The 23,944-nt window shown below is 48.4% G+C and overlaps 2 protein-coding genes across 3 annotated transcripts in view; one reads left to right on the forward strand and one right to left on the reverse strand.

The window, feature by feature from the left end:
* Positions 1 to 238: 238 nt before the first annotated feature.
* On the forward strand, positions 239 to 21,498 carry LOC101284598 (cholesterol side-chain cleavage enzyme, mitochondrial). Of its 2 annotated transcripts, XM_004276298.3 has the most exons (10): positions 239 to 243; positions 8,217 to 8,504; positions 12,010 to 12,165; positions 13,839 to 14,038; positions 15,036 to 15,239; positions 16,151 to 16,308; positions 19,523 to 19,689; positions 19,975 to 20,053; positions 20,564 to 20,761; positions 21,135 to 21,498. In XM_004276298.3, the coding sequence occupies exons 2-10, from the start codon at positions 8,236 to 8,238 to the stop codon at positions 21,264 to 21,266; spliced, it is 1,563 nt and encodes a 520-aa protein (XP_004276346.1). In that variant the 5' UTR covers positions 239 to 243; positions 8,217 to 8,235; the 3' UTR covers positions 21,267 to 21,498. The 2 variants fall into 2 exon arrangements, with proteins under 2 accessions (XP_004276346.1, XP_049561404.1); XM_049705447.1 differs by lacking the exon at positions 239 to 243 and having other exon boundaries at positions 8,192 to 8,504.
* A 1,672-nt stretch (positions 21,499 to 23,170) lies between these two features.
* CCDC33 (coiled-coil domain containing 33) overlaps positions 23,171 to 23,944 on the reverse strand; it is a 116,601-nt gene continuing 115,827 nt past the window's right edge. The window contains 1 exon segment of the mRNA XM_033440158.2: positions 23,171 to 23,326. Within this exon segment, the coding sequence (XP_033296049.1) occupies positions 23,171 to 23,326 (156 nt within the window).

The raw sequence follows: 23,944 nt of genomic DNA on the forward strand, positions 1-23,944 counted from the left end.
TTTGTCAAAATGGAATCCAACAGCATGTACTCTTTTGTGTCTGGCTTCTTTCGTTCAACATGAAAGACTCAGGAGGTTTTAATTTTTCATGTTTGTCCTTTTCCTTAGTGTTCTACAGTGAGCAAATATGACTGTAATTCAGTTTTATTTTTAGATAGTAATATCTTTAAAAATAATAATAGCAATACCTGTTAATTACAACATTTTCAGAAAATATAGGGGCTTTTTTAATGAGCAGAAACAGTAGAACTTTAAAAATCATGAAACTATACAAAAACAGTTTGTAATCATATACCTATAAATAATGGAGCTGCAACTAAGATGTATGTTGCCCCAAAGCTGCAAGGTGGCTCCGGCCTCTTCTTGGGCCCCTCATTATTATCTCTAACCCCAGGCTGTCTGCACATGCTCATGGATGTCTGCCAGCAGCTAGTGTTACCGAACCAGATTTGGGTCTGTTTGTCTGATGTGCAGCAAAGCCAATCTGCTGACACCAGGTTGTGGCGAAGGAGAGTACAGTGTTTATTGCAGGGCGCCAAGCAAGGGAGTAGGAGACAAGCCTCAGATCCACTCCCACTCGGTCTTTGAGTTAAAGGTTTTTTAAAGGGGAAGAACAAAGAAGTTGGGGTTAATTACGGTCTTGTGACATTTCTGTGACATTTCTTAATCATAGGAGTCAGGATGTCTCTGGTTTACAATCTCTGGCCAAGTGGTTCATGGCTTGAGGGTCTGTTAGCTCATCTTGTCCTGGAGAAACAACCTGAGTTTGTACATTGTTGATGATGGCTACAGCAGCAATTTTAGTACGTTAACGATGTTATTGACAACAACAATTTTAGTCATCTGACTCTGGTAGCACAGTTAGAACAGGATTGAAGTCAGAGGGGATGAGAAAGGGAATAAAGTTTTGGACAGAGAGATTAATCATAAACTCGGTAAGGGAACTCAGTTTTAGGGGGACTCAGTTTCAATGCGTCCCAGAGCAGGGGTTAGCAGGAGGCCCCAGCAGAGGACTGGCACAAATCTATACCATTTCAAGGGCCCACTGGGGCTGGCACTGAGGACAGAGACAGAGGGGTCTCCTTGTGCTTTGGGGAGCCTCTCTGACTGCAGGAAATCCAGACCAAGCCTTGGTACTATCAACTGAAAAAAATGCACAACGTCAGAGCAGCAGGTTTCAGTTTTATTAGGGGACTTACTGAGGTCTGTCAGGAGGAAGACATTTTCCTCTACCTTTCTAGTTTCTTCTGGCTGGTCTAGGAATGAAATTGACACGAGACAGATTAACAGGAGAAAATAAAACAAAATTTAGTAACATGAACACAGGAGAAAGACTCAGAAGACCTGAGTAACTCGCCAAAATGGCTGCAACCTTCACCATAAACACCATCTTCAGCTGGAGACAAAAGAGGACGCTGGAGGTAGGGGTTTGGGACTTTGAAGGGACGTGGAGATGGGAAAGCAAATGTTTGGTAAATAAATGTTTGCTGGCCATGCAGAGACTATGGGATGCAGAGTGGTCTCTGGTCTCTAAGAATTTCCCTCACCACACTTAGCCCATATTCTTTGCCGATGTCTCTGGTGATTCCTGAAACAGGCCTTCTATCTAACTTCTTTAGGCAGTTAGGGAGAAGGTCAAAAGTTTCCTCCTGAGTCTTTTGATTGTTCTCATCTTGAAATAATCTGCATTCCAAAGAGACATTTTGGGGTGGCAAGTTTTGCTTCCCTACAGTCCTGCCTTTGAAACTTTTAAAGAATTTTCACCGTAGAAGCTGAGTTGGTGGATAGTTCCACTTCCTTAAACCACTCTCTTAGCCCTGACAGCAGGTCAGTAAAATTCATTTTCGGAAATGGTGATACAGGGGGATTCTCAAAGTTAGGCCTATGAGGTGCAAGCAATCGGGTATTTAATAAGAGGCATTAAGGATTGGAGCAAATTACAAACCCAGTGTCTGAGTCCTGAGAGCTGTCAGTCAAGAAGACTTCTAGACGTCAGGGTCGAAGCACCTTTTGAAGTTTGAAATGTCTCTGATGATGTTGTCAGGTATTTAGGTAAGCTTCCTGAGTGGCCCAGACAACAGAAATTAAAATTGCCTAAACATGAGCTCTTGTGATTTCTCTGAAATTTCTATCAAGTCATCTAGATTTAGTTTGCAGGGCTTCAGAAAAGTGCAGTTTTAGTTCTCAATGATTCCAAGTCAAAGTAGGAGAAAAATTGGAAAAGTTTGGAGCTTTGTAGTCAAATCTTTGAGGAAACTATAAGAATTCAGGATACAGTCCAGTTTATAGAAAAACAAAACCTCAAAGATGATAAACAGAACTAGAATCTAATATCCACAACCGTTGTGTTACAGTTTCTGCTGAAACACTGTTTTTTCCTCTCTTAAATCACCCATCATCCCAAGATATTTTTCTTGCTGACAAATTTTGTAACAGAGATAACATAAACTTATTTGACTTTTGGTAAACTTGGGTAGAATAAAAGTTTTGAGTTTTAATTTTTTTTTTTTAACATCTTTATTGGGGTATAATTGCTTTACAATGGTGTGTTAGTTTCTGCTTTATAACAAAGTGAATCAGTCATACATAAACATATGTTCCCATATGGCTTCCCTGTTTGAGTTTTAATTTTAATGCTGATAACATTAAGACATGCCTATTTAAATTAAACCAAAAATTAAAAATTTGCTTTTATTTACTAAAGAGTAGTCCTACATCACATGAACTTGAAAAACATTTGGGTTCGTTTCTATTACACTTTTGAAATTTAGAAATATTTCATTTATAAGTGCTTACTTTTAAGCCAATTAAATAAAGCTCTTTCACAAATTAATATTGGCAATACTATCAAGAGGTAGAAAAATACCACACCAATAATATACACATTGAGACCTATAGACAGACACAACCAGAGACCTCATAGCTTTCATTTAAAAATTTTAGTCATGAATCAGGCATGAACTAGAATCAGGCTGTGAACAAGATTTTGGGTAAGGGAACCTTTCCAGCAGTTTGTAGTTTTTAAAAGGTCACTTTTCCTCTTTTTTCCTTTGGTTTCAAGTTCTACCTGATCAAATTAACTAGGCTCAGTCTCAGGCTATTGCGTGCTGTATTTATATTTCTGATTTTGTAAGTTTTGCAAGACAAAGTTGCTTTCAATTTCCTGAAGAACTGGGCTGCTGTCTAAATGATATCAAAAGATTGATTTGCCCAACTACATTTTCTTTAATTTGCTTCTTTGTATCAGAGAGATTTCCAACTAAACTAGAAATCAAAGGATTTTTATGTTCTACAACGTCAGGGTTCAGTGTATCATGCCTTCAAAAGTTTGCATGAGGCATTCAACAAAGACCCTGTTTCCAAGCGCACAAGTCAACCCCAGACCAGTTCACCCTAGAGGCAAAAATCTTTCACTATTGCTCATGTTAGCACCTGAATATTAGTCCCCAGGTTTTACCTCACACTGTGTGGGTTCAGGCAACCCTGCCGATTTCTATAGCATGTTCAGTTAACATTGCCTGAAGGTTGGATTTCTATGCCCTGTCTTAAAATACCAGGTGGGGGAAGCGTTCCCCAGTGAGACACAATGTCTATCCTCACAGTACCATCAGGCAAAAGAGATGCAACCATATTACAAAAAGCCCATTCAGATACACCAATTTCCTTATAAACTTTCATCCCAATTCTGTTAACTCTTATACCTTTAACCATAGCCTCCATTAGGACCCCATCAGCAAGTCTTTATCTTACCCCTGCTACCAAATCGAATTTGGGTCCACTTGCCCGACTCCACGGCAAAGCCAATTTACTGACATTGGGTTGTAGTGAAAGAAAGTACAGCGTTTATTGCAGGACACTAAGCAATGAGAATGGACAGCTTATGCTCAAAACACCTGAACCCCCCTGTGGCTTTCAGGGAAGGGTATTTTTTTTTTGGGGGGGCTGCATCGGGTCTTAGTTGTGGCACATGGGATCTTCACTGCAGCGCACAGACTCTCTAATAGCGGCGCGTGAGCTCCAGAGCACGTGGGCTCTGTAGTTGTGGTGCAGGGGCTCCAGAGTGGAGGCTCTGTTCTGTAGTTTGCGGAGTGTGGGCTCAGTAGTTGTGGCACTTGGGCTTAGTTGCCCCGCAGTATGTGGGATCTTAGTTCCCCGACCAGGGGTTGAACCCACGTCCCCTGCATTGGAAGGCGGATTCTTAACCACCGGACCGCCAGAGAAGGGTTTTTAAAGGCAACTTTAGGGATGATGGTTGCAGCTTGTGGACTTTCTTCTGATTGGCTGGTGGTGAGGTAGCAGGGTGATATTTCAGGAATCTTTATCACCAATCTTCTGGTTCCAACCAGTCTGGGCTCCACCATCCTTTACCAGGTGTGGGGTGGTCTTAATTTCTGCAGAACAACTCTAAGATATGCACCAGATTGTTATCTATAGCCCTTGAGGAGGAACTAGGACTCTGTTTTATCACTGAACTGTTGTTTAAGCTACCATTACTTTTCTTGATTGACGACTGCTTTTCCTTTGTTTCTGCATTCCCTCGCTTCTCTTATTAACTTCTTCTGCCTGCTCTTGGAAACTTGGGGAAAGTCTAGGAGACTAAAGTTTTTTCTACAAAAAAGAAGTGGGGGACACAGTGGGGTCTTGTCATGGGGAAGGCCCTACAGGGTCCTGCTCAGTTTTAATCTCCCTTTTTCTTTGATACACCTCAATCCTAAGGGAAACAGGAATGGGACAAGAAAGGGAATAAAGTTTTGGATAGAGAGGTTAATCATAAACTTGGCAGGGGAACTCGGTTTTCGGGGGACTCGGTTTCACAAGGAGTCCCAGGAACTCTTTCCTTGTATCCCCTGGCTGTTTTATCCACTCCTGTTTAAAAGGCTTTGGGTCCCCACTGAGGTGGGGAGCAAAGGGTCCCAGGGCCTTCTGTGGCTCTTTAACTTGATTAATTGGTCTAACTGTTGCCCTAAGCGATTGCTGGTCAGGTTTTTCAGTGTATTTTTTTTTCTTCCAGCCTCTAAAATTTTTCTAAAGTAGGGGTAAATAGAGTAGACATGTTTGGGGCCCTTTAATGTTTGAGGGGATCAATAGGGGGTCCCTTTGGCCCATCCAATGTTAGGTAATGCTGTATTAAAATCTTTGTTTTAATCCCATCAATGTCTGTTTTATTTATCCCATTTCTTAATAACCATCTAAAGATTTCCATTCTGTTGGAAGAGTCCAGTGACTCTTCCCTTCCTGATTTCTCTTTATTCCACTACTTTCTTTTTTTAAAATAAATTTATTTATTTATTTGTTTTTATTTTTGGCTGTGTTCCGTCTTCGTTTCTGTGTGCGGGCTTTCTCTAGTTGCAGCGAGCAGGGGCTACTCTACGTTGCGGTGCACGGGCTTCTCATTGTTGTGGCTTCTCTTGTTGCAGAGCATGGGCTCTAGGCACACGGGCTTCAGTAGTTGTGGCACATGGGCTCAGTAGTTGTGGCTCACGTGTTCTAGAGCGCAGGCTCAGTAGTTGTGGCCCATGGACTTAGTTGCTCCGCAGCATATATGTGGGATCTTCCCGGACCAGGGATCGAACCCGTGTCCCCTGCGTTGGCAGGTGGATTCTTAATCACTGTCCCACCAGGGAATCTCTCCACTATTTTCAATATTTGTTTTATTTACCTTATTTTTAAATAACCCTTTAAAAATTTCCACCTTGTTCCCTATGAGGGGAAGCTGGGATACCAAACTCTTTAAGGCTTCCCAAACTGTTTTGTTTTGTTTTGTTTTCTCATTAGGGAGTTCTTAAAATTAGTTGTTATATTTCTTGTATCCACCCTTTAGTTTATTCTTTCATAGGTACCAATAAAATAGCTATTTATGATGAGAGCTCTCTAAAATATTTTATCAATTTAGACGTTTTTCCAATTCAAAGGATCCATCGTCTGGCCGTTGCCAAGTAGGGTCCTAATAGTGACTCAAACCAAAAAGGTGTAAGAGGCATCCCTACAAGATAGTGTAAAGGATGTAGCCCTCACAAGATCCAGAAAGTTTAGTCTCAAAAATAGTCTAGGGCTTCCCTGGTGGCGCAGTGGTTGAGAGTCTGCCTGCCAATGCAGGGGACGCGGGTTCGTGCCCCGGTCCGGGAGTATCCAACATGCCGCGGAGCTGCTGGGCCCGTGAGCCATGGCCGCTGAGCCTGCGCGTCCGGAGCCTGTGCTCCGCAACGGGAGAGGCCACAACAGTGAGGGGCCCGCGTACCGCAAAAAAAAAAAAAAAAAAAAAAAAAATAGTCTAAGAAATTAAAGACCTTTGTCACATCACTAATAAAACAATGAGGGTTGAGATGACAAAGGCCCCCATATGGACTGGGACCCTATATGATAAACTCCCCTGAGAGCTGGCATGGCTGGACAAAGAGACTGCTAGGAATCCCAGTCTATTCAACAGGCTGCCAAATGCACACTGACGTGTGCACCTTCCAGGTGGCAGAGACCAGAGAGACTATTCACACTGGTTTACAAGCCAAGCTCTCAAGACATAGAACAAGATGAAGGGAAAAACTAATCATTTGAATGGTTTTCCTCCTTATGAGAAAGGACACCAGAAACAGAGACAAAGGAAAACAGTGACCATTTCTGGGAGCAGAAGAATCAACAGAGCAAGGGTACCCTGCCAAATTTCAAACCAAGAGTTACCCAATCCAAGGAGCTGCCCACAGATATTTTCTCCAGCTAATCTATTTTAGAAAAGAGAAAAACTCACCAGTCTCATTTCCAACAGACCCTGAAGGCAGAGATCCGGGAGACTGACATAGTAAGAATTCTTACATTCTGGGGCCTTTTGTCAGTTATCCCAGGGTCTCTTAACTGTAGCAGCTTTGGAGTGAGTAGTGTCCAGCCAGTAAAGTTGCATCCCACCCTCGTTGCCACCTGTTGGGGAGGAAGACGTTTTCCTCTACCCTTCTAGTTTCTTCTGGCTGGTCTAAGAATGAAATTGACATGAGACTGATGTCTCATCAGAAGAAAATAAAACAAAATTTAGTAACACATCTAGGGACTTCCCTGGTGGTTCAGTGGTTAGGACTTCGCCTTTCAGTGCAGGGGGTGCAGGTTCGATCTCTGGTTGGGGAGCTAAGATCCCACATGCCTCGTGGCCAAAAAACCAAAACATAAAACGGAAGCAATGTTGTAACAAATTCATTAAAGACTTTAAAATTGGTCCATATCCGAAATAAATAAATAAATCTTTAAAAAAAGAAAACACACATACATGGGAGAGACTCAGAAAAACTAACTCGCCAAAATAGCTGAAAATGTCACCTAAAGACCATCTTCAGCTGGAGACAAAAGAGGATGCCAGAGGTAGGGGTTTGGGACTTTGAAGGGACGTGGAGATGGGAAAGCAAATGTTTGGTAAATAAATGTCTGCTGGCCATGCAGAGATTATGGGATGCAGAGTGGTCTCCGGTCTCTAAGAATTTCCCTCACCACACTTAGTCCACATTCTTTGCCGATGTCTCTGGTGATTCCTGAAACAGGCCTTCTATCTAACTTCTTCTTCAGGCGGTTAAAGGGAAGGCCAGTCTCTTCCCAAGCCTTTCGGGCCTTGATTGTTCTCATCTTGAAATAATCTGCATTCCAAAGAGACATTTTGGGGTGGCAAGTGTTGCTACCCTACAGGACTATCGCCTAGGAGACAGCCTTTCAGAGAGCTCTGAGGGTCTGCTCCAGAAAAGTAAGGGAGAAGCCACGATTTATATGAACTTTTTGCTGGAAAAAACCCATGTAGCCTAACATGAAAAGATTACTGCTAATCACAATCAACAGACAGCTCAAGTTAATGCTTTTAGTGCTTTTCTATGTAGGGGAAGGTGCACGAGTCCAGGGGCATGGAAACTTTTCCTTAGATATACATCTTTACTCTCTAGGGGCCAGTATAATCCAAACGCTTCCTGGTTTTCTTCATCCTGAAGTCTCCCTCAGGGTGCACGGAGGGGTTCCCCTCAGGTGGGTGACCGCAGTGGCTAATGGCTTGATCTTTGTAGAACTGGAATGGTGGACAACATTCTTTCTTTACAGTGCTCGAGTCTGGGAGGGGCTATGTGGGCTGGAGCCAGCGGGAGGAGGAGGGAGGCTGACCGCTTTGTCAGCTTCTCGCTTAACCTTGAGCTGGTGGTTATAAGCTGGGCCCCAGGGGCCCAGGGCCAGAGTCACCTCGTCAGGCCCTGCTGCAGTAGGAGCAGTTGTAGGGGCAGCATGCTGGCCAGGGGGCTTCCCCTCCACTCAGTCCTGGTCAGAGGCTGCCAGCCCCTCCTGAGCACCCCGCGGGAGGGCCTGGGGCATCCCAGGGTGGGCACTGGAGAGGGAGCCGGCATCTCCACTAAAATCCCTCGCCCCTTCAACGAGATCCCCACCCCTGGTGACAATGGCTGGCTTAACCTATACCGTTTCTGGAGGGAGAAGGGCTCACAGAAAATCCACTATCACCATGTCCAGAACTTCCAGAAGTATGGCCCCATTTACAGGTAAGCCTGGCAGAGGTTGGGGGCTGGTGGGATAGGGCAGCCCTGCTGGGCTCCCCTCTCCTCGCATGGTCTGCCCTCCCCTTCCAGGCTCTTGTTCACCTCTGGCTTTATTTCTTCCTGCCTGGGGGTGGCAGGAGAAGGGATAAGGCTTCCCAGACAGTGGGTTCACTTCCCAGCCCTGAGGCCTCAACAGTCCCCAGGTCCTATACCCTTTGAAACTTTAGGGAGGTGGGAATGCTAAGAGAACAAGCCCTGACAAATGCCTCCCTACATCCATTATCCGCAGCACACCTTGCAAGGTAAGTTAATCATCCCTATTATCAGAAGACAATGAAGTTCAGAGAGGTTAGGATTCTTGCCCTGGTCCCTCAGCTAGAACCCTGTCCTGCTGGGGCGCTGGCCTCGGCCCTTGGCCCTGTGCAGCTCTGGAGCAGCGGATTTTGTCCCTTCCACTAGGCCTGGCTGGAGCCCCTCTTCCCCAAGCATCTGCCTAGCTTCCTGCCAGGAGGAAGGGCCTTCGGTCTTTTGACCACTGTGTACCCCACCTTCTTGCCCTGGGATGGAGGTGGGGTCTGGGGGCTGCCCTTGGTGGGAGGCCTCACTTGTTCTGGTCTAGCAGTTTCTAAGGTGGGTGGGCTTCAAGACACACCTGAGTTCTTTTCTGAGAGCGTAGGTGAGGGGGATGGGAGGGCAGGGAGGGGACACCAGGAGGGACAATACTTTACTTTTACTTTAAGTGAAAGGGTTGAGATGAGGAAAGGGCATGTAGGACATGTTAGCTGGTTGGATAGGTGGGTTGGGGGAGGAGGCTAGTTTGTGTAGGGGACCAGCTGCTCCCTAGTCAGGGTCACTTCCTCCCTCTCCCACAATGCCTTTTGAAGTCTTAAGTGACTTTTTTATAGCTGGCTGGAGGCAGGGCGCTGCCTGCCCCCCCACCCCGCCAGACTGAATGTCAGGCTTGGGAGAAGTCTGCTCCTGAGTGTCTCTTCCTTGTCTGTCTGTCTGTCTCTTTCTCTCTTCCAGGCCTCTATCCCCAACCTCACTTCATGGAGCTCTCTCGTTATCCCCTTCTTCCACCCCGCCTCATCCTTCCTGCCCCTAGTCCCCGTAGGAGCTCTTTATTTTATAAAACCCCTTTCTACTTTCTGAGTCACTTTCATCTGAGCCTTGGCACATGTCCTTAAAGTTGGTGCTATTATCCCCACTTTACAGATGGGGAAACTGAGGCCCTGAGAGGAGAAGGGTCTTACCAATGTCACACGGCTCATCAGGGCGAACCCAAGGCTGGAACCTTGATTGTCTAACTTACAGTTCAGTGTGTCACTATTCTAGCTATAGCCTTGAAATAACAAACTTCTAAATGAACGTGAGGAATTTAAAATACAAGTTTTGTGGATTTTTCCTTAATACAAGGCTGTCCCTGTTCTTTATCAAACAATTTAGAAAAATTGAAATCAGATACAATCTCAGTTTTGATAATATTTATATTCCATTCAGAATGTGAATATATTTATACGCTGTTTGGCGTTGTCCTATAGCAATGTATGGAGGACTTCTTTTCTCTTTTCTCTTTTCTCACTTTAAGATAATTTGAAAAGGCAGCATAGTAGCCCATAGCATGGATAAGGTATATTTTTTTAGCCAGTTCTTTAAAGTGGACATTTAGTCCACTCTAGGTTTTTTTTTTTTTTTGCTATTAGACATCCTTTTCCATTTTTTTGCTATGAACATTCTCATCCATCAGGCATCATTGTCTGATGTCAGATAGCTGCCTTGGGCTAGATTCCCAGAGGTGGAATTGATAATAACAATAGCAGTTCAAGGACTTTGCTTAGCTTTTTTTTTTTTAATGGAGTCAGTGGTTTGAGGCCGTGTGGCAGCTGGGAAAACACTGAGAGGATTTTCTAGGAGGCCGTGGATTGACATATGTACACTAATATGTATAAAATAGATAACTAATAAGAACCTGCTGTATAAAAAATAAAATTAAATTCAAAAAAAAAAAGGAGGCCATGGCTCGCCAAGGAGACTTGCGGAAGGTAGGCCCAGGCTCTATGGGTCAGTGGTTAAAGCAGTGCTCTTTCCATCTCCCCATCCTTCCTTTCCCCCTTCCCCCTCCCTCTCCTTTCTCCGGGAAGAGGGAGGAAGAGAGGGGAGGGAGGGGGGAGAGAGAGAGAATGAGAATTTGGCTTATACCTGTATGTTCCATGATATTTTACCTTAAAGTGTGTCTTTTTTCTTTTTCTTTAGAAATAAGTATCTTTTATTTTGCTATTTTACTCTAAGAACGTAATTTATAAATATATTTAATTCCTTTTTTTCTTAACATTTTTATTGGAGTATAATTTCTTTACAATGGTGTGTTAGTTTCTGCTTTATAACAAAGTGAATCAGTTATACATATACATATATCCCCATATCTCTTCCCTCTTGCGTCTCCCTCCCTCCCACCCTCCCTATCCCACCCCTCTAGGTGGTCACAAAGCAACGAGCTGGTCTCCCTGTGCTATGCAACTGCTTCCCACTAGCTACCTATTTTACTTTTGGTAGTGTATACATGTCCATATATATATATACTACCACTCTCTAACTTTGTCCCAGCTTACCCTTCCCCCTCCCCATGTCCTCAAGTGCGGTCTCTAGTAGGTCTGCGTCTTTATTCCCATCTTGCCCCTAGGTTCTTCATGACCTTTTTTTTTTTTTTTAAAGGCTATCTTGAATTAACTTTCTTATGCAAAAGGCAGATGCAAGTGAGAAGTAGAATTTTCTGTTGTTTCACAATTGCTGTGCTTTAATACTCTCCGCAAAGTGCTCTGAGGTATATTTATACCCTGGGTCTGACGTTTTACTGTAGTTTTATTTTAATAGCGACAAGGTACTTTGTTGGACATCTGATTCCAGGGGGCAGGGCAGCCACTCCCAGAACTTCAATCCTAGAGCCTAGAAGGGGTTGCCTGGCCCGGTGCCTGGCTTGCCTGACAAGCTGAATGGAATCACTTCAGTACAGGGTCACCCCAAGCTGCCACGAAGGCGCCATGTTTCTGAGCTCTGCCTGGGTGAGAGGGTGGAGGGTGCTGAGAGTGTGGACACAAAGGAAGAATGAACATGGAGAACTTGATGGTCCATAGAAGGCCCTGGGTAAGTCTTGGGGATGTGCTGAGGTAGGCAGGAGCCACTGTGATGATAAGAGAAGCACAAAGCTGTCACTTATAGAATGTCTCACGGGAATCACACCCCTAGACTTCATATCATCTTATCCTTCAGCAATCCTGTAAGACAGGTACTGCATTTATCTCCACTGAGGAAACTGAGGCTCAGAGAGGGTAAGGGACTTAGGTCACACAGCGAGGAGGCTGTGGAACGGAATCCACTCCCAGGCCTGTCTGCTCTGCGCTGTCAGCCTCAAGGTGGTTACAGACGAGCCGAGAACTGTGTCCTGATTGCCCAGGGTGTGCGTGGTTCTCCTCAAACCTCACATCACAGCACCCCTTCTCTGCCCCTCCAGAGAGAAGCTCGGCAATTTGGAGTCAGTTTATATCATCGACCCTGAAGATGTGGCCCTTCTCTTTAAGTTCGAGGGACCCAACCCAGAACGATACAACATCCCACCCTGGGTTGCCTATCACCAGTATTACGAGAAACCCATCGGGGTCCTGTTGAAGTGAGTCTTGGGCCATCTCCCAGGGGCTGGAGGGAGATGATGGGCAGCTGTGGCGAGGGCAGAGGCTGGGGGTGAGGGGCTGGGGCCATGCGTGCCCTGCCTTTTCTTTCTAGCTGGGGCCTCTAGACAAATCCCTGTCCTCTTCCTGCCTCCATAAAACAGATGATGGGGATGGTGAACTGCCCTGCCAACCCTCAGCGACATGGTCAGGCAGAAGATCTTACTGAGTAATTAAAGACCTTGAAAAGTCCTCATTTGCTGGTTCATTCATTAAGTCCCATTTTATTGAGTGCCTACTATGTACCAGTCCTTGTGCTGGGTTCTGAGTCACAAGTAGGGCACGGCCCTGCCACCGTGAGTCCCTTATAGCCTAAAGGAACAGTGAGAAACATGAACAAATCAGTGTATTTAAATGTAATAGGTACCGTTTTCCGCCAAATTGCTCATCAAAAATTTAAAATGTGACCATAGCAAGTGTTGGTGGGGATATAGAGCAACTAGAATGCTCATAGCTTGCTAGTGGGGCTGAAATGATGGCATCACTTTGGAAAATGGTTGGACATTACTTTCTGCTGTTGCATATTCACATGCTTACAATGCAGCCGTTCTGCTCTCAAGCATATACTCCAAAGAATAGCCTGCCCCCCCGAGGCGGACATGTACTAGAATGTTTGCAACAGGGTTGTTCATAATAGTGAGAACCTGGAAACCACTTAAATGCCCAACAGGAGCAGGAATGAATGACAGTGGCATACCCCAGTCAAAAAGAACAGACTCAGTGACTCACCACAGTACAGATGATACCTAGAAATATAAAATTGAGGGAACAAACCAAATCATGACAGCTTTTAGAAGAAGTTGAAAACAAGTATACGTATTTAAAAAGTATGTTTTAGAAATACATGTCGGTCAGATAAAACTATATACAAAAGCAAACAAGGGATTCAGGTTGATGGTCCCCTTAGCCGGGGAGGCAGGATGTGGGAGGACCAGGTGGGCATCTGTAGGTTATTGTCAAGTTCCTAGTTTTTCTGCTGGGTGGTGAGTTCATAATAACATTCTTGTAAACAAACAAAGCCCCAAAATGACAAAGAGGGCTTTGCATGGATTTATTTTCAAGAATGGGCCATAAGCTGAGAATAAGAATGGGCATTAACCCTATTCTGGGCACCTGAGATTCCCCACCAATGTGATTAATGGGACGTGTTGGGGGTGCAGAGGTTGGTCAATTGTGTCTGTGCAGGGGTCAGAGAAGGTGATGTAGAGGGGCCCTTGAATGGTAGGAGGTGAGATTGGCCAGGAGCAAGGGGAAGTGGTGAGGAGGGCAGGCCTGTAGCAGAGGCAAAGACTAGAGGGTTGGAAAGTTGCTTAAAGGCTCTAAGAATATGATTTCTTTGGCTTGAAGCAGCAGCAGCAGAGAGAGTAGAGCAGGGTTGGGGTTTTGTTCTCCTTCAGCCTCTTTTTTTCTTGTCACGCACTTCCCCACTTCTCTCCCCGCTGCCCCGCCCAGGCCAGGCAGAAGCTGGGAGGAGGTAAGGGCAGAGGAGGACGTGGATGGAGTGCTGGACTCTGAGCTGTGGCTCAGCCTCCTGGGAGAGCCAAGTCAGCCCCCTCTGTGTTTGCCAGGCCTGGGGTTTGTGACCGTGAGGGCCCGAGGGCCCATGTTTTCTCAGGAAGGCAGGAGCTTGGAAGAAAGACCGGTTGGTCCTGAACACGGAGGTGATGGCTCCAGAGGCCATAAAGAACTTCATTCCCTTGCTGAACCCAGTGTCTCAGGACTTCGTCGGCGTCCTGCACAGACGCATCAAGCAGCAGGGCTCTGGAAAGTTCTCAGGGGACATCAGGGAAGACCTGTTTCGCTTCGCCTTTGAGTGTAAGGGGCTTGAACCTACCTGGCCACAGTCTTGGGGGTGGGAGAACCCAGCGTCCCACCTAGAGACCCAACACAGACCCTGAAGAAGCGTCGGGATTGGCTTGAGATGAGCCGCTGAACACATTCTCTGGCATCAGCCACCCAGGGGGAGCTGCACACTCTCATCTGATTCAAGCTATGGGGGCAAGAGTCTCTAAAATGTAGGTCCCTATTGCCACTTTCCTCCAAAAGCCAGGCTTGGCTTGGTCCTTCATTCCACAAATCTCGTGGGACAGAGACCTTCCCTTTGAGGTCTGGGAGGGAAGGGGAGGGTTGGGTGGTTAATCCGAGCAGGGTATTGGAGGATGTGTAAGAGTTATCCAGATGGAATAAGGAGGTTGGACAGCGTAGGCAGAGGAAACATGAACATGCAAAGGCCCTGTGGCTTGATGGGGGCCCATGTGGTCTCTTCAGGAGATTTGGAGTACCCAGAGTTTGGCATGAAATCAGCGTTCAGATTGCTGACCCAGGAGGTAGGAAAACCTTGGAGTTGTTGTGTCTTCTTATGTCCAGCCAGAGTGGGCCCTGGATAGCCAATTACCAGGGACTGATGTCCCCCAGGCACCCATCTGACATGTTTCAGGAAGTATTTAGCCACTTTGGTCAATTATAGATGAGAAACCTCTCTTTCCAGGAGGAAAGCCGAGAGGCTGCTGGGGGTGCTGGGGGAAGAGGGGCCGAGCAGTTTCGTCCCAGCCAGGGCTGGAGGCTCTGCTTCCCACTCAAGTGATCCCTTTTTAGGGTCTGCCACATGGCCCTCTGAAGGACCCGACTGGCCGACAGAAAGGCAGTTTTCCTTTGCCCTGCAATTTCAGCCCTTTGGGACTCAGGCCTCAGTTTCTTTACTGAAGGAAGCTGAGGTTGGGTGCAGGGGCTCTTATGTGTTGGGAGGGATGGTTTCCTGGGAGCAGAGGCTCTCAGATGGTCGGGACATTCCTCAACCTTGCTTCCCCTACAGCCATCACAAATGTCATGTTTGGGGAGCGCCTGGGGATGCTGGACGAAGTAGTGGACCCTGAGGCCCAGAAGTTCATTGATGCCGTCTACCAGATGTTCCACACTAGTGTCCCCATGCTCAACCTCCCTCCAGACCTGTTCCGTCTGTTCAGGACCAAGACCTGGAGAGACCATGTAGCCGCATGGGACATAATTTTCAATAAAGGTGAGGGTTGTACCCTGAGCAGCCATATGTGGGGGCCAGGAGAGCCCTGTCTACCTCAGGAGATGGGAAATCCGGGCCTCGGTTGGCAGGGATGAGATTTGGGGGAGTGGGGAGAAAGAGACAGAGGGAGAGAGAAAGTCAGCTGGAAGCTCCAGGTCTCAGCCTGCCTCTTTGTCCCAAGTTATGTCAATGAGCACTGGCTTGCCATGTAGAAAACCCACCCTCTGGTGGGCAGGGATGGGCATCAGGAAGGCCCAGGAACCCCTGAATATGGTGGGCTGATTAGATTTTTCTGGAGAAAGAGGATTTAAGAGGTCCATCATATTCTTCCAAGGAGCCCGTGATTCCCAACATGGGTTAAGCACCAGTATTTCAGACACAGCTGTGCTTGGTGACAGAGTAGGACTTTGGTGAGAGAGATTGGTAAAGGGTGGAGAAGGCTGATTGGGATGTGGTGAAGATGCCAGGCCTGGAGTCAAATCCTGCCCCTGCCCCTGACACCCTTGTGACCTTGGGCAAGTCATTATCTTAGATGGACTTCTGTTTCCTTATCTGTAAAATGGGGATGATAGCACTTACCCCAAAGAGCTATGGCCAATAAATCAAAAAAACAGACATGGAGGATTTAGCAGAGACTGTGGCTCAGAAAGACGGCAGCTGAGAAAGTGCAGGGCTCTAGAATCCCCAAGCCCCCGTACCACCTCCCACCAGAGATCGTGCTCCTTCCCTCCCCTCTGCAGAGAGCCTCACTCTACTTTTTTTTTTTTGTGGCCATGGTATGGCATGCGGGATCTTAGTTCCCCAACCAGGGATCTAACCTGTGTCCCCTGCAGTGGAAGCACACATTCTTAACCAATGGACCACCAGGGAAGTCCTGGCCTCACTCTATTTTCTTTCTTCCTGCCCCACAGCTGAAAAATACACCGAGAACTTCTACTGGGACCTGAGACGGAAAAGAGAGTTCACCAATTACCCAGGTATCCTCTACCGGCTCCTGGGAAATGACAAGCTGCTCTCTGAGGACGTCAAGGCCAACATTACAGAGATGCTTGCAGGGGGCGTGGACACGGTGAGGGCACAGTGAGGTGGCTGTAGGGGCACATCCTGTCCCTTCCTGTGCCCCTATGCCCCCTCCCACTAGCCTGCCTCATTGTCTGAAACCCTGTCCATGTGGGGTCCATCTCCCTCTCCTGACTCTACTTCCTAGATACTAATCTCCTAGGAGGGCGGGTCAAGCTGGTCATGCATGGAGCATGCCTTGAGGCTGATCCACCATTTTTTCTTTGCCTCTGAGGAGGGAGTGACTAGGCACAGGTGGGTGACACAGCTCACTCCGAGTCAGAAAGGAAGGCAGGACCTCAGAAAAGCTGCCCCTGATGTCTGAAGGCATCATCTGTGGTGTCTCCCAGAGGCCGAACAATACCTCAGAAACTTCTGTTCTTTATTTTTTTTTAAAGGTCCTGGATGGCCAAGTCCTTTTTTAAAAATAATTAATTTATTAATTTATTTATTTTTGGCTGTGTCAGGTCTTCGTTGCTGCGCACGGGCTCTCTCTAGTTGCGGCGAGCGGGGGCTACTCTTTGTTGCAGTGCGTAAGCCTCTCATTGCGGTGGCTTCTCTTGTTGTGGAGCACAGGCTCTAGCGAACATGGGCTCAGTAGTTGTAGCTCACAGGCTCTAGAGCACCGGCTCAGTAGTTGTGGCTCGTAGGCTTAGTTGCTCCGCTGCATGTGGGATCTTCCCGGACCAGGGCTCGAACCCATGTCCCCTGCCTTGGTAGGTGGATTCTTAACCACTGTGCCACCAGGGAAGCCCCAGAAACTTCTGTTCTTGAAAGTCAAAACTTCTCTGTCTTATGTGCCATCCCTTTTTCCAATACCTTAAACTTTCTCAAGCTAATGTGATGGTGAGGGTTAATTCTTTAGTGTTTTGTGGTTATTAGTTATGATTTGGGCACTGAGACTATAAAGGTGAATATAGTAGACTTCAAATCTCCCAGATGGCTCAGAGTGGAAGAGTATATTAGCTTGCTAGGACTGCCATGACAAAGTACCACAGACTGGGTGGTTTAAACCACAGAAATATATTGTCTCGCAGTTCTGGATCAAGGTGTCAGCAGGGTTGTTTTCCTCTGAGGCCCCTCTGCTTGGCTTACTGATGGCCGTCTTCTTCCTACATCCTCACATGGTCTTCCTTCTCTTCTTATACAGACACCAGTCCTATTCAGTTAGGGCCCACCCACATGACCTCATTTTACCTTAATTACCTTTTTTTTTTTTTTAAAGGCGCTATCTCCAAATACAGTCACATTGTGAGGTGCTGGGGGTTAGGACTTCAACATATGAATTTGGGAGAGACACAATTCAGCCCATGACAAGGAGGTAGCGTGGACCCAGATAACTACCTCACCGTATTACAGGGCTGGATGATGAGGCACGTGCCAGGTACTGACAACGCTGAGAAGAAGGGAGAGACTAACATGGCCTTGTAGGACAGGGAGAGTGTTCCATAGAGTAAAATCAATTTGTCTTTCCTCTTATTGCCAGGAGGACAGAGGAGGAATAGCATTTCAGGACTGGGGAGAAGCATGTGTCATGCTTAGGTGAATAACTTGATTTCCTACGTATCATATTTACATTGTTCTCTAATGGAGGCCTTTCCGTCCCTCGGCTACAGATGGAGGCTTTGAGCATATTTTAAATATAGTTCATTGTCAGTCATGTAGAAGAGATCTCCGAAAAAAGCTCACCTGCACCAAAGCAGCTATTATTCTTAGGTAACATTTATTAAGCGATTACTATGTGGCAGGCAGGGTCCTAAGCTTTTCACATGTGTTAACTCATTTAGGATTCACAAACAACCCTTTTTCAGATAAGGAAACTGGGGCACAGAGAGGTTAAGGAACTTTGTCAAGGTCACACAGCTAGTAACTTAGTTGACTACCTTATTAAACAAGTATCTCCTGAGTACCCATTCTGTGTCAAGCCTTGGAAGTACTGAGACAAATATATGCATTTGATCTGAGCCTTGAGGAAGGAGTACACACTTGCTTCCTAGGTTGGGGAAGGGAATTGTAGGAAAAGGGAGCAGCATGAGGAAGATTTCTGGGCTTCAGGAGCTGTGTGTAGCTCAGTGTGGCTAGAGCATGAGGAGCATGTTGGAGAGAGGTGGCGGTGGGCTGGGAGCAACAGGCAAGTGTTGGAGGGGGTCCATGGGTCCGGTCAGAGCCTCTGGACTTGATCTGGGGACTCCAGGGAGCCAGGCAAGGATTTCAAGCCAGGAAGTGACTGGATGACATTTTTTCACAATTGTTTCTGCTGGGAAGAAGAAGGAGCATGTCCAAACCTCTTGGACCAAAATATGGTCCTTGGTAAGATAATATGCCAACAACTCGTATCCTAGCCCTAGGGCAGAGGGCTGTTCCAGCCCAGGGTCCCACCGCTGAGGAATCTGAACTGTGGGGCTTGATGAGGGTCACTCATACCTTCAGTGAAAGTTAACAGTCACGACCTTGGGCTAACACTGAGATTAATCTCAGTATATACCATGTGCTAATTGCAATACTGATAGAAAACAGGTCTGGTTGTTCTGGTTTCCGCTTTTTTTTTTTTTGCGGTAGGCGGACCCCTCACTGTTGTGGCCTCTCCCGTTGCGGAGCACAGGCTCCGGATGCGCAGGCTTAGCGGCCATGGCTCACGGGCCCAGCCGCTCCGCGGCATGTGGGATCTTCCCAGACCGGGGCATGAACCCGTGTCCCCTGCATCGGCAGGCGGACTCTCAACCACTGCGCCACCAGGGAAGCCCTGGTTTCAGCATTTTTGAGCCTCACTTTATGCTGTGCTGCTGTAGGCAGATGTTAAGTTTAGGGGGAAGTTCTACTGGGGAGAGGGCTGGTCATTTAACAGGCATTTCAAGATGAATGGCAATCATTCAGGAGTACAACTGTTACAGAAGTAGGATTTGGCCTCTTAGGGCCTCTGGAGTCCTTTGGAAGAAGGCATTAGCTATGTGGATGACCCTCTGCTGGCTGGGGAGATGGGTGGGCTCTGGTGACATGAGGGGGAGGGCAGGGACAAGTGCTGCCCCAAACATTCCTACCTGGGCCACAAGAAAGGCTTCTTGGACGTTTGCCGTCTGAATTGTTTTGCTTTTTGTGGATGGTGGTTTCTGGATACTGGGAGAAGGGTGGGGAGAGGTGTTTGGCAACGAAAATTTAGCCTGGGTCTAGGTGCCCCAGGAGTGACCTGTCCTCTTGGTTTTCTGTACCCTCTCACTCCCTGCCAGACATCCATGACATTGCAGTGGCACTTGTATGAGATGGCACGCAGCCTGAATGTGCAGGACATGCTGCGGGAGGAGGTCCTGAATGCCCGGCGCCAGGCCCAGGGAGACATAAGCAAGATGCTGCAATTGGTCCCGCTCCTCAAAGCTAGTATCAAGGAGACACTGAGGCAAGCCCACCCCCACCTATGCCTGTCCCCCCCGCCCCCCGCCCCCCGCCCCACAAATCCCTGGGCAGGGGCAGGGTTGTGCCTGCGCACAGGGTTACAAGAACGCGCTGGTGGAGGAGACTGGTAGCAGGAAGTGGGAAGTCTGGGGAAGATAGCTGGGAATAGGGAGAAGGCTCCTGCCTCCAGGTCCTCCAGGGTGTTGCAGCTGGGGCTGAGATGCCACGCCAGGTGCAGGGCTTCGTCCAGGCCTTAGGGCATCAGCTTCTGAACGCTTTTCACTGGCAGACTCCACCCCATCTCCGTGACCCTACAGAGATACCTCGCAAATGACTTGGTTCTTCGAGATTACATGATTCCTGCCAAGGTAGGTGCAGCAGGAGGACTGCAGGCTCTGTCAGTCGGACAGACGAGGCCAGGGACAGATTGCAGTTGCGTACAGATGGGGGTGATGGGGCCTTCTGTCCTGCCTTTCTTCCTGGAGCTGGCTGGTGGGGTCCTTGGTGGCAGTGGTCCAAGTCCGAATGAAGGGCAGAGGTGGTGGACACAGTGGGTGATGGTCTTTGGAATGTTGCTGGAGTGTAGGGTTAGGAGGGAGATCCCACTGGCTGCCTGGGTCTCTGGGGACCCTCTGGTGCTGAGGAAAGGGGCAAGGCAATCCCTTGCGCTGTGCCTGGCCTAAAGTCTTCAGTCACGCCCATTTAATGGGCGAGGCTCAGGGAAGGCGGGGAGGCCTCGTTCAAGGTCACATAGTGGGCAGCGTCCTGTGCTGCACAGCTGGGTAGCCAGGCTAGGGACCGGGAGTGGAGATGCTGGGTAATGCTCCTGGCTGTGAGGAGGTGAGGCCTACTCAGACCTCTGCTCACTGTGTCCCTAGACATTGGTACAAGTGGCCATCTATGCCATGGGCCGAGACCCTTCCTTCTTCTCGAATCCGGACAAGTTTGACCCAACCAGGTGGCTGGGTAAAGACAGGGATCTCATTCACTTCCGGAACCTGGGCTTTGGCTGGGGTGTACGGCAGTGCGTGGGTCGGCGGATTGCTGAGCTCGAGATGACCCTCTTCCTCATCCATGTGAGTCAAGCCTGGGGACATCTGTCTCCCATTACGTTGTCTCCCCTCCTCCACAATTCCCTGCTGTCTCCTCTCTGGGCAAATCCACTTACCACCCACTGGTGCTCCCTGGTCATATGTTCCCCAGAGTGGTGATGGGATGGGGGTGGGGTGGGAAAGGTCTTGTAGAAACCAAAGTGAAAGCCTGAACCAAGGGGACAAAGCACTAGTGGCGTGTTCAGGCTCTGCGCAGGATTCAGTAGGAGCTGGCAGTAGACCCCTTGGAACCACTCAGATCACACTCAACAGGCACTGCTCACAGGTGAATAAGCCTGGCCTGGGGGAGACAGACCCTCCCTGCCTCTCTCCTAAGCCCACAACCCCTCTTTCTCAGATTCTGGAGAGCTTCAAGGTTGAATTGCAGCATCTCAGTGATGTGGACACCATATTCAACCTCATCCTGATGCCCGACAAACCCATCTTCCTTGTCTTCCAGCCCTTCAACCAGGACCCACCACAGGCGTGATTGGAGAGGGTGGGCACAGCCTGCCAATCAGGCTAGCAGGGGTGTGGGAGGACGGCCCAAGTGGGTGGGGCCCATGGAAGTGTCCGCATCTCCAGTGCTTGGTCCCCACCCCTGCTCCTTTCTGGCCAGCTCTGACCAGATGGAGTTGGCGCTCAGCTGAGGCACCCCTCTCTCACCCCATCTCTTCCCCCTCTTCTCCCATCCCATGAAGGCAATAAACAGCTGAACTCTGTAAAGTGTTTTCATTTCCATCTGACCCCTAAGGTATCCATCACTCCTGTAGAGATGCTCCCTGACCCAGATCAGCAAATAGATCTAAGCGTGAATGGGGAACCCAAGGCAGCTGCACTTGACACCGTTTCTGCTGGGACCCACCCACCTACAGCAGCTCAGGAGCCAGCAGGATCAACCTCCCTTGCTGTCCCGGTTGGGTGTGAGGCAGAGTTGGTGGAGGGCTATTGCCACTGCACCAGGAGCTACTGGAGCAGCAGGCAGAGGGACATAGAACTTGGCAGAGTTCTGCTGAGAGTACAGGGCAGCCTGAGAGGTGTGGGCCAATCTTGGCTACCAGGGCAGGCCCACCTATCAGGAGGCTCGTATAGGGCTCTGACTGGCTGAGCCCTGGGTGGGAATTCCCTGCGGGGTCATGAGGACTTCCTGCCAAGGTCCAGCCAGAGTCTTGGGCATGTCCAGGGACGATGTGGTGAAGAGACTGTGGGTGAGGGGTTGGCGTGAGGTGACCGACCCTGGGGACGAGAGGACAGCATACTTCCTCTACCCCACCTGACCCTTCTCTGGGCTTCCCCAGGCCTTAACTTCCTGCTCCAGTGGGACATGCCCACTTGTCCAAGCTCTGGGCATTAGGCAGGGAGACTGGGGCAGAGTCTTTGGTACATTATTTGGACTGCCGGACAATAGTCTCAATTTTGGCCACCTTAACCCCCTCTGAGCTTCATGACTCCTGGCTTGACCAGGTACCTGATCCTTCCTGGCCCTTGGCTACCCAACTCTAAGTTCTTCAGGTAGACGGGGGGCTAGTGCCGCTAGGGACAGCAGCCTAGCTGGCTTGGCCTCTTCTCCCGGGATCTGCAGGTTCTGAATCCATTCTTGGAGCCTTTCTGCTTTTCCTCATCACAATCCTCTTCCTTCTTGTCTTTCTCTCTCCTTCCTGCTTCCTTTCCTTTCTCCAGGCTTGAATCATCTGTGCTTGGAAATGTTAGTGTTGGAAAGGGCCTTACTGTCAAGGATGTTAAGCTCTTTGGGGATAGATGGGGCAACTGAAGCCCAGAGAGCTTGCTGGAGTCACCCAAGGTCACACAGCATGCTTGTAGCTAGAAGCCAGGCTTCCTAACTCTCAGTGGAGGGCTCTTTCTTCTGGCCCTATCTGTGTTTCTGTCCCTGGACACATTTAGACACAATATTGCCAGCTCAGGTAAATGGGGTATTTCATACTAACATGTAACTGATTGCTACAGGCAGGCTTCAAGTCTTTCCCTTCCCAAGAAACAGATAAACCAAACTTGAAAAAAGGGATTTCAGATATGATAGATGTTTGGGTGCAGGTAGGAAGTTCCAGCCTCTCACACCAGCTTGCCTCTGGTGGTCTCAGTTCTTCCAGAGACCTTGACAGGCCTTGTCTCCCTGGATCCTGCTTTGGAAGGCCTCTTCTCCCCCACCCCCACCCGCCCCCTGTCTGGGGTCCACTATGGCCTCTGGCTCTCCAAAGATGGTAGCTCCTGGGACAGGCAGGAGGCTACAGGGCTACAGCAGAGGACCCAGGCCCAGAGTGGGGTCTGGAAGGAGGAAGCTAAGGCACCCCAGGCTGCCCTGCTCAATGAAAGAGGTGCATGTTCACTGACCTCAGCGTTTAATAAAGTCATTTTAGGGAGTGGGTCTGAGACGCCTCAGTACACAGAGAGGGAGGCCTGCTCCAAGACTGAGGTCTGCCAGGACTCAGTCTGCTGGGATTTAGAGAGATTGTTGAGCTTAGTCTCTGAGCTGGGCATCAAGGGGTCCAGCTTGGAGGGTTGCCTGTGGTTCTTGGAGGGGGTGGAGGGGTTCTGTGGTGGGCAAAGCCAGACGAAGTGAGTATGCCCCTGTCCCCAGCAGGTGACTCAATAAAATGTATCTTGCCTGGCAAGTCATGCCTCAGAGGATCCAAAATCCAGCAGGCCATGACTTCTCAAAGATTTCCAAACCCATTTCACCACAGCAGGTCACACCTGATTTCTGCCGAAGTCTCCAGGGCTCAGCGGGTGAGTTTGCAAAGGTAGCCCTGTGTTCCACCCAGTTCCCCCATCCTTTTCAGGCCTTTCCAGCAGAGTACTGATGGTTCAAGAGCGGAAGCCATCAGGGGGTTTGCTTTGGGGGGCTGGGGGGCCCAGGGCTGAGCTTGAGGGACAGTTGTGAATAAACCTATTTGTTCTTGGGAAGTTGGCAGTGTTTCTCTCTGGCAACATGCCCCCACCTCTGGCAGGTCTGCAGCACTGCAGTGGCCCAAGAAGTGCGTGCTCATGGGAGAATCTTAGGCACTGTGGAGTGGAGAGGGGGCCACAGCTACTCTACCCATGAGCAAATCCAGTCCTAAAGTACAGCCAGTGCCACAGCATTCGAGGAATGCCCCTGTGGGCAAACAGTCCACCACAGCCCCTCCTTTCTGATACTCATCACCACCCGAA

The sequence above is a fragment of the Orcinus orca genome, chromosome 2 (assembly GCF_937001465.1).
Source record: "Orcinus orca chromosome 2, mOrcOrc1.1, whole genome shotgun sequence".
Lineage (NCBI taxonomy): Eukaryota > Metazoa > Chordata > Mammalia > Artiodactyla > Delphinidae > Orcinus > Orcinus orca.